This window comes from Carlito syrichta, unplaced genomic scaffold, assembly GCF_000164805.1.
Source record: "Carlito syrichta isolate Samal-C Ts95f unplaced genomic scaffold, Tarsius_syrichta-2.0.1 Scaffold306737, whole genome shotgun sequence".
Classification (NCBI taxonomy): domain Eukaryota; kingdom Metazoa; phylum Chordata; class Mammalia; order Primates; family Tarsiidae; genus Carlito; species Carlito syrichta.
Genome location: NW_007250833.1, coordinates 1634 through 12220, shown reverse-complemented (window position 1 = coordinate 12220; position 10587 = coordinate 1634). Strand labels below are relative to the sequence as shown.

General features: G+C 45.3%; 1 protein-coding gene across 1 annotated transcript in view; it reads left to right on the top strand.

The window, feature by feature from the left end:
- The window catches only part of LOC103265662 (DNA polymerase alpha subunit B), a gene marked incomplete at its 3' end in the record, with an annotated part of 17069 nt that extends 7758 nt beyond the window's left edge, over positions 1–9311 (top strand). Inside the window, exons 5-9 of the mRNA XM_008063316.2 lie at positions 2596–2702; positions 5281–5474; positions 6669–6757; positions 8593–8748; positions 9249–9311. Of these exons, the coding sequence (XP_008061507.1) occupies positions 2596–2702; positions 5281–5474; positions 6669–6757; positions 8593–8748; positions 9249–9311 (609 nt within the window). The remainder of the gene's footprint in view (positions 1–2595; positions 2703–5280; positions 5475–6668; positions 6758–8592; positions 8749–9248) is intronic.
- Positions 9312–10587: the final 1276 nt, after the last annotated feature.

Here is a 10587-nt window from a genome sequence, read left to right as displayed (position 1 = left end):
TCACCTCAGCCTCCCAAAGGCGCGGGATTATAGGCTGAGCCACCGAGCCTGGCTTAGACTGCGTTTTTTACCAAAGTGCTATCGTCACCTTGCCATGTCCTAGGAGACAGTAGACTGCGTTTTTTACCAAAGTGCTGTCGTCACCTTGCCATGTCCTAGGAGACAGACCTGTTATTCTCTTGAAATATCCCTGCTTACAACATTGGCCCTGGCATACTAGTGTTCACTGTATATTAGAAGAATCTTGGGAGTTGGGTGCAGTGGCTTACGCCTGTAATCCCAGCACTTTGGGATGCAGATGCGAGAGGATTGCCTGAGCCCATGAATTCAAGACCAGCCTGGGCAACTTGACGAGCCCTCATCTGTACAATAAATCAAAAATTAATCAAAAAATTAGCCGGGCATGATGGCGCATTCCTATAGTTCCCACTACTTGGAAGACTGAAGCAGAAGGATCACCTGAGCCTAGCAGGTCGAGGCTGTGGTGGTCGTGAGCTTGCCACTGCACTCCAACCTGGGCGATGGAGTGAGACTCCAACTCAAAAAAAAAAAATCTCTTGAGAAAATAGTTTGAGAAAATATACTAAAACTATAAAATATTTTCTATCCTTTGACCTAATAAGTCTCCCTAGAAAAATAATCTCTCCTGAGGAAATAATGCAAATTATAGCAAAAGCTGTGTCCATGAAAATGTGTTTCAACATTATTTATAATCACCAAATACTATGAATAACCCTAATCCAGCAATAGAGAAGTATTTATGTAAATTATTATATGTCAATTCAATCAAACAGAAACTACTAAAAAGGACAGATTATTATAACAATGTGGGAAAATGTTGGTAATATAGAGGGAAAAAAATCAAAATACTTAAGTTTTTATTTACCTGTTTATTTATTTGTTTGAGTTGAAGTCTCACTCTGTCGCCCAGGCTAGAGTGCAGTGGCACGCTCACGGCCACCCCAGCTTCGACCTGCTGGGCTTAGGTGATCCTTCCGCCTCAGCCTTCCAAGTAGCTGGAACTACAAATGCGCGCTACCATGCCCAGCTAATTTTTTTTTTTTGAGTTGGAGTTTCACTCTGTTGCCCAGACTGGTGTGCAGTGGCTGCTCCCGGCCACCGCAACCTCGACCTGCTGGACTCCAGCGATCCTTCCACCTCAGCCTTCCAAATAGCTGGAACTACAGGCGTGTGCTACCACACCCAGCTAATTTTTGATTTATTGTAGAGATGAGGTCTCACCAAGTTGCCCAGGCTGGTCTCAAACTTGTAGGCTCAGGCAGTCTACCCGCCTCAGCCTCCCAAAGTGCTGAGATGACAGGCTGAGCCACCGAGTTCAGCCTTAGGTTTATATTTAAATGACGATATAACTATCACAATTTGTATACGTTTAAAATTCTAAACATATTAAAATACCATTCAGGAATATTTAAATATGGCTATTGTATAAGGATGTTTTGTTTTCTTATTTTATTTTTTTTAAGGAGGATTTATTGAGAGAACAGAAAAGCTCTCACAGTGGGAGGGAACCCGAAGGACTTGCCCAGGGTGTTTTATTTTAATCTAGTTTCCGTTGCAGCTTTTTTTAAGCATATTTTTTATTTTAAAATTGTGGGGTACAGTTAAGGGTTAGGTATACAAATATGCATCATTCAGGCATCCTTGTTGATAAGGGGTGTGTCCCCAGACAGGTATTGACTACTGTTAATCCCACCTCCCTTCCCCTCCCTAACCCCCCCATAGTCTCCCGCCACTGTCAATCCTTTTCTTACAGTATTATGATAGATGTTCAAGGTCCACTATATGAGTGAGAACATGTGATACTCAGATCTTTGTTTCTGTGAGAGATCAATGATGGTTTTGAACCTGTTGTCACATTCTGTCCTGTTTTCATCACCAGTTGGCAGCTTGGAGGCATAATTTAAACTCCCAGCCAGGAGGAGCTCTAGGGCAGGAAAAGCTTCTGCAGACTGAGATTCTGTCTTTTCCCTGTTAAAGTCAGTTATCCCAGACTTTAGGGAGCATTAAGTTTCTTATCTTTAAATTCTTGCTGATGAGCCAAAAAAAAAAAGGCAAACCCAGAAGTGACTATCAATGAGGTGTTTGCTAACTACTTTCCAAGTATGAGCTCAGCCATATTATCTGCCTGGAATCATTCTCTTCTTTAATTTTGAAATCGTAGACTTTGCCAAAATAAGTGGTAACACGATCCTGTCCCTTCTCAGGAAAATGTGTGCACAGGTCAAAGCAGTATGCTCACACAACTCTGATCTGTCTAAAAACAGAAAGAGGTGGGTACAGGAAGAATCGGACAGAGCAGATTGCCTGCCTTGGCAATCTTTTTTGGGAAAATATTTTCACTTTTCATAATTGCCTTCCAAATGGGGACAGTGTCCTGGTGAATGTTGGTTGTGGTTGAAGTTTTCTCTGTCGGGTTATGCTTGAAAGACCAGGCCTAAAGGAGAGAACTGACCCAGTCCTATTTTGTGCCCTTCATTTGATTATGATTTTCCCCTTCCTTCCTAAGGGACCATACACTTTATTAGTAGCTTGGGTCTAGAGTGACCCGGGTCTTGTTTTCCATTTTGTTTCTAGGGTTCTCAGAAGCGAGCTATCACCACTCCAGAGACCCCCCTGAAAAAAAGGAGCGTGTCTACTCATAGCCCCCATCAGCTCTTCTCACCATCAAGTTTCTCTTCGAGGTATGGATCATAATTAATTCAAGTGCCAAAAAAGCAGCCCTCCCCCCCTTTCTCTCGCGATGTGTTGAAGGCTTACAGCAGAGTGACTTATTAACCGTGGTGGGCATTTACGTCTGCAGTGGATTGGCTGGGAGGCTATTGCTCTGTGCCTATCCTGCTTTCTCTTCCTTTGTGGAAAATTACTGTTTCTGACAGGAGTTAAGGAAACTTAGTTCCCACCCACTTTTCTAAGGCTCATTTCCTAGATTGAGAACTGATAACTTCTATTGAAAACAACCTGTCTATTCAGAAGTCGAGAAGTCTTACGAGTTTTTCCAGTAGAAGCAAATCATTTTCACCTGCTTCTGTTAGTTGTTATTTTGTTGGGATTCTTTCTTCCTTCCTTCCTTTCTCTTAAAGTATTTATTTTTTAAAAAGAAAAGCACATATCTGTGTTCATAATATCTCATAACCTGTTTATCTTTGCTCGCTCAGGTTCCAACTAGTTTTGAGAGTTTTCTTGTCACTGTAAATCTACCCTGACTTAATTGGTATTTTATCCCTGCTGCCACCATTGCACATAAATCCACAAAGATCACATGTGAGTTTTCAAAATCCGTAAATGACAGGTCTCGTGTTAGGGAATGCCATACATAGTAAGTGTTCTGCTGAGTAGAGGGGTCTTAGAAGCTGCCACTCAGGAGGTGGCTTGGGAGCAGTACTGTCACTTTAGAAAGGGGAATGGAAGCTCTGCAGTCATTCAGAGTGAGTGGTTGTTGGATTGTCTTTTTTTTCTTTTTTTAATCGAAGTCTCACTCTGTCGCCCAGGCTGGAGTGCAGTGACACACTCGCAGCCTCTGCAGCCTTGACCTGCTGGGCTCAGGCAATCCTTCTGCCTCAGTCTTTCAAGTAGCTGGAACCACAGGTGTACACCACCACGCCCGGCTAATTTTTTTTGAATTATTGTAGAGACGAGGTCTCATCAAGTTGTCCAGGCTGGTCTCGAACCCCTGGACTCAGGCAGTCCTCTCTCCTCCGGCTCCCAAAGTGCTTGGATTACAGGCATGAGCCACCGCTGCATGGTGGTCTTGAATTTTGAAGGACAACCTGACTTTGGGGAGTTCTCAAAAGTGTTTCTGGAAGCAAGCTTTCTAGACTTAAAAGGACATCTTTGCAACCTAGCGAAGAGGGATGGTTCTCACAGGTGTGCCAGCATCATTACAGAAGTTACATCCTTTTTGAAACCTGGAGATCTGTTTATATCTGACCTCGCGTGAGCGTCTCGTTGTGTTAAAGGGCCTGCTGTCATGGATGTCCTAGGAAACTTCACAAGAAGGAGTTTGAAAAAGACCACAGGCCGGGCTCAGTGGCTCAGCCTGTAATCCCGCGCCTTTAGGAGGCTGAGGTGAGTGAATTGCCTGAGCCCACGGGTTCAAGACCCACCTGGGCAGCAAGACCTCATCTCTACAATAAATCAAAAAAAAAATCAGCCGGGCGTGGTAGCGCATGCCTGTACTTCCGGCTACTCAGAAGGCTGAGGCGGAAGGATCGCCGGAGCCCAGCAGGTCGAGGCTGCGGTGGCCGGGAGCGGCCACTGCACTCCAGTCTGGGCGACAGAGTGAGACTCCAACTCAAAAAAAAAGAAAAGAAAAAGACTGCAGGATGCTGCCTTGTCAATTTTTTAATGCACACTAATAAAGCTGACAGCAGAAACTGGTTTTGTAATTTGTGAAAGTAGCTTCTAAATTATTCAGGTAAAGGCAGCAGTGGAAACAGATAATTAATTGAGCTCATTTTCTGTAGCTGCTCTGTATAAAGCAAGGATAATGGCACCAATTGTGATGGTGCTCCATGTAAAACAGGTTCCTGCAGAGTTTCAGCGCATCAAACAAATGCTATTTTAAATAGACCTCTCTGAACATTGTGTTCACAACCAAAGGATTAGAAGACTTCACTAAGCAGATCTACACATCCATGTGTTCTTGAAGGTATGCTTTGCCAGTCAGGCAGTGGAAATATGAGAACTTGTAGTTGAACCTTGGAAAATGGGAATGTTTACACATCGGTAGACTGAATTCATTACATCTTCACCTTTGTGGACACTGGGGAAAGTTGATTACTTTTTGTTTAACTTCATTTTATTGTTTCTACCTTGAACTCTTTTGTGAGTTTTTATATATGCTTAGCGACTTTTGGCTTATCCATGGTTCCAGGCTCAGGTGCTGTTTTCATTAATTGCTAAGAATTCATAAGAAGAAAAGAAAATGGTACTTGAAACTTGCTTTTTAATCAATTCAGAGTTTGGGTTTTGCTTTGTTTTGTTTAGTTTTAATGCCAGGAGGACAACCTTTTAAAATTTGCTTCTGTCTCTAAACTTTTCTAAAAATGTTTGATATTCCTCAGCCTGGTGTTTCTCAGCCTCTCATTCCTGAAATTCCTTAAAGGTCTGGGTATGTCCAACCCCATTAAGCTGATTAGATTTATAAGTGTAAGGCCAACTTCCCTTTCTTCAATCCCCATTTCCAAAAGGAAACCTCACTTTCGTCCTCTCCCTTTGGATAAGAACACAGTAACGTTAACCTCTTTTGCTTCCAACTAGTGCGACTCCCTCCCAGAAGTACAACTTGAGAAATAACCGAGGAGAAGTGGTTACCACTTTTGGCTCAGCACAGGGAGTGTCTTGGTCTGGAAGAGGAGGAGCTGGAAACATCAGCCTGAAGGTCTTGGGGTGTCCACAGGCGCTAACTGGGAGCTACAAATCCATGTTTCAGAAGCTCCCAGACATTCGAGAAGGTGAGTGTTTTTCCCTTTTAAATTCTGCTGAATATAAAAACCACTTGGAAGGGTTTAGAGTATGCAAGAAAACTTCGGCTAAGCTGGTCAAACACGTTCCAAGGTTGTCTTTGAACATACAAGTTGGTAGATGTCCTCATGGAAGCCCTGTTCATGGAGGGACACTGGGGATACCATCACTAACCCTCCCAAGTCACATCACTTTGCCAAAGGGGAAACATTCCCTGTAACAACAACTTAAACTATGTATAGGAATTCCACTTAAAGATATTGATGGTTTCTTCCTTGGAAGGTCTTGAGGTTGGCCTTGACTTCCCTGAAACCTCAGTGCAGACCTGTGTAAAGGATACACTCAGCCAGGCTTGGTAACTCACACCTGTCATCCCAGCAATTTGAGAGGCCAAGGCGGAAGGATTGCTTGAGCCCAGGAACTCAAGACCAGCCTAAGCAACATAGCAAGACCTCATCTCTATAAAAATTAGCCAGGCACGGTGACGTACACCTGTAGTCGCACCTACTCAGGAGGCTGAGGCAGGGGGATCACCTGAGCCCAGGAGATCTAGGCTACGGTGATCATGCCACTGCACATCTGTCTAGACAACAGAGTGAGACTCTTACTTAAAAAAAAAAAAAAAGGAGACACTTGCTAGTGGGGGTTCACACTGACTCCCCAGGACTGTACTCCAGGATCTCTGTGGCCAAATGGAGGGCCAGATTCAGCAATCAAAATCGGAAACTTGGCTAGGGCTTTAGAAGGTTTAAATTGGCCAGTTGTCCCAAATACCCCTCCTGCTTCTTTAAAATGACTGATTTTAATATTTTACAGTGTGCTATATTTTCTCAGCAAGTGAAATATCTTTTTTTTTTTTTTGAGTTGAAGTCTCACTCTGTCACCCAGACTGGAATACAGTGGCTGCTCCCGGCCACTGCAGCCTCAACCTGCTGGGCTCCGGTGATCCTTCCGCCTTAGCCTTCCCAGTAGCCGGAATTACAGGTATGCGCTACCACGCACGGCTGATTTTTTGATTTTTATTGTAGAGATGAGGTTTCGCCAAATTGCCCGGGTGGGTCTCGAACCAGCGGGCTCAGGCAATCCACTCACCTCAGCCTCCCAAAGGTGCATGATTGCAGGCTGAGCCACCAAGCCCAGCATGAAATATCTTAAACGTAATGCTTTTTCACCTCGAATTGCAGTTCTGACCTGTAAGATAGAAGAACTTGGCCATGAACTCAAGGAACATTACAGGATTGAGGCTTTCACTCCTCTGACAGTTCCAGCACAAGTAAGAGCCGTTCTTTTTCATTTTTTGTCTCTGTTCTATTTGAATGTCTACCTCAAATGAGTTTTGTAAACATGGGTCCTTCTGAAGAAAAACTTATGCTTGCTCTCTGGTTTTGTGACCAGAGTTTTCTTCCTACTTGAATAGGGTCTTGAACATAAGCAAAGGTTGAAGGCCATTTTCCCCTTGGTGGTGAGGCAGGTACTCCCCTGGAGACTTCCCACAGATAGAAACACTCAAGTATCCAGATATGAGGACAGCAGTGAGGCTGGGTTTCCAGAGTCTCGTTCTCTGGGCAGTGACTCAAGTCTCCCCTAACACAAACTGTTGCCAATAAAATCCTTATCTCATCTTCAATCTGGCTTATATACCAGTGCTTTCTCTCTGGAACATTTTCAAATCTAAGGGCAGATGTGTTCTAGAAGATTCTTTAAGGCAGCGGTCCCCAACTTTTTCGGCATCAGGGACCAGTTTTGTGGAAGACACTTTTTTCACGGATAGGTAGTAGGGGAAATATCATCAGTCATTCGATTCTCATAAAGAGCGTGCAACCTAGGTCCCTCGCTTGCACAGTTTACAATAGTGTTCACACTACTATGAGAATCAAATGCTGCTGCTGATCTGGCAGGAGGTGGAGCTCCACTCGCCTGCTGCTCACCTCCTGCTGTGTGGTACCGATCCACAGCCCACAGGGATTGAGGACCCTTGTGTTAAGGCAGGGTCTTGCCCTATGTTACCATCCAGAGAATAATGACCAGTTGGGAAGATATGCAAAACCATACCATAGAAGGAAGTTTTGGAGGACTTGGGAGGAAGTGGTGGAGGGGAGCAGGGATGCACAGTCATGTGGGAAAGATTAGACTTCCACTCTCTGCTCCCAAGAGTGAGAACAGAAAGAGGAAGCTGTAGGGAGAGAGATTTGGGCTCAATTTAGTAAAGAACTTCCTGTTAAGAGGCAATGTGGTAGACCGGACATGGTGGCTCACACTTATAATCCCAGCACTTTGGGAGGCCGAGGTGAGAAAATTGCCTGAGCCCACAGGTTCGAGACCAGCCTGGGCAACCTTGCAAGACCTCATCTCTACAATAAATCAAAAAATTAGCCAGCCATGGTGGCACATGCCTATAATTCCAGCTTCTTGGAAGGCTGAGACAGAAGGATCACCTGAGCCCAGCAGGTTGAGGCTGCAGTGGTCATGAGCGTGCCACTGCACTCCAGCCTGGGAGACAGAGTGAGACTCCAACTTAAAAAAAAAAGAGGCGAAGTGGTATGCAACTAAGGATATGGATATGGCTCTAGAGCCAAATTTCTGGACTTCAAATCCAGGTTTTATCTACTGTTTGACCTTGACTAAATTATCTGACCTCTGTTGCTTGTTTTCCTCAACTGTAAAATGAGTGCAGTAATATCCACCTTGAAGTTGTTATGAGGATTAAATGAGTTAGTACATGAAAGCTTTTAGATAAGTGCCTGGCATTCAGTACGCTCAATAAATGTTGGCTATTATGAAGTTATAGCCATCCGAAGATGCAGTGGACTGCCTCGGGTGGGCACAGGGGCAGGGACAAGTTTCCATACACTGGAGATGCCCATGCTTTGGCATCCATCTAGGAAGGCTCAAATGCTGGGGGGAGTAGGGGGTAGACCAGATGCCCCTTAAGAGTTCTTCCACCCCTGAGAGTCAGTGATGATGCTGTCATCTCAGGGTCAGAGGGATGTCCTGGCAAAAAAGTATTTGTTGTTTGTGATTTGTTTTGCTGTTCGCCCTGTTGACTTCCAAATTTGGGCTTCTGCCCCAAAGACTGTCATTCTTATACTGCAAGCCTTCCTTTGGTAGGAGCCTGTCACTCTGCTGGGCCAGATTGGCTGTGATAGCAACGGAAAACTAAACAGCAAGTCGGTGATTCTTGAGGGGGACCGGGAGCATTCCTCGGGTGCTCGAATTCCAGTGGATTTATCTGAGCTCAAAGAATATTCTCTGTTTCCTGGACAGGTGAGATTGGAGGGGTCTCTACCAGGATAGAGACTTGCTCTTTTCGTTGTAGTATGTGTGCTTTGTTGTTCCCCGGCACCTATCTTGTGCTATTAGGTGTGGTGCCTGGAGCACAGTCCAAGAGCAGACCCTGAGGTTGGGATTCCAATGTTTGCTTGTGTGCTCTGACCTTAGCTCTGGGGTCTGACTGCCCAGCTCGACCCCACGAGGTGTGTGGCTGTGGGCAAGGTACTTAACCTTCTAAGCTACAGTGCCTTCATCCATAAAATGGGAAAATAATTCTGACCTCATAGGATTGTTGTGAAAATTAGGCCATTTATGTCAAGCATAATTATTACTAATGAAACCCCCTTAATTTGTTTTCTAGAAAAACGCCCTAAGTTTATAATTACAAAGTGAGAGTAGCTAGACAGTGCTTTTCACTGCCTGGAAATAATGTCTTGCAGACCTCTCATTGCTCTCCCTGGCTTAGCAATCTTGTTCTGTCTCTTGTCTTTCAGGTAGTAATTATGGAAGGAATCAATGCCACTGGTAGAATATTTGTTGCCACCAAGCTCTACGAGGTACACGGCGCCCCCCTACTTCTCTCCTGGTTTGCTCCAAGCACAGTTTGTCTAGAAATGTATCCTTTTTAAGAGCCTGTTTGTCGGTTCTCCATCTATAAAGTGGGAACCTACCTCTAAGCCAGTGGTTAGCAAACACTGTAAAGGGCCAGGCAGTAACTGTTTTAGGCTTTGCAGCCACATGGTTTCTGTCACAGTGACTCAGCTCTGCTATAGTCGTGTAAAAGCAGCCAGAATTATGGATGTGAGTCACAGCACCCGGCCTAAAACTTTGTTTTAAAAGTGGGACTACAGCCGGGCGCAGTGGCTCAAGCCTGTAATCCCAGCACTTTGGGAGGCTGGGGTAAGAGGATTGCCTTAGTCCAGGGGTTCGAGACCAGCCTGGGCAACATGGCGAGATCTCGTCTCTACAATAAATCAAAAAATCAGCTGGGTGTGGTGGCGTGCCCTTGTAGTTCCAGCTACTAGGAAGGCTGAGACAGAAGGATTTCCTGAGCCCAGCAGATCGAGGCTGCAGTGGCCGTGAGCGTGCCACTGCACTCCAGCCTGGGCAACAGAGGGAAACTCCAACTCAAAAAAAAATAAAATAGCTGGGCTCAGTGGCTCAGCCTGTAATCCCTCACTTTGGGAGGCTGAGGTGAGTGGATTGCCTGAGCCCACGGGTTTGTGACCCGCCTGGGCAACTTGGCGAGACCTCATCTCTATAATAAATCAAAAATTAGCTGGGCGTGGTAGTGCGCGCCTGTAGTTCCAGCTACTTGGAAAGCTGAGGCGGAAGGATCGCTGGAGCCCAGCAGGTCAAAGCTGCACTGGCCAGGAGCGTGCCACTGCACTCCGTCTGGGTGACAGAGTGAGACTCCAACTCAAAAAAAATAAAATCGGAAGGCTGAGGCGGAAGGATCGCCGGAGCCCAGCAGGTTGAGGCTACAGTGGCCGGGAGCGGCCACTGCACTCCAGTCTGGGCGACAGAGTGAGACTCCAACTCAAAAAAATAAATAAAATAAAATAAAAGTGGGCTACAGCCAGATTTGTTTACTTGTCCCTGCTCTAGGTAACAATCCTCCAAGGATTTCCACCAAATACTAGGAAAAGCAGCAAGACTCCATCCTTGCTGAGAAGCATACCGATATTTTAGGCACCTGCTTTGCTCCTGCTTGGTACTAGGTGTTTTATGGCAGTTTAGCAGTGACCTCTTCTTACCTGGGTCTTGTTGCAGTGTAGAAAAGGGGTGACTCCCATCAGCCCTGTGGAACAAGGCAGGACATCCTTCCCCCCC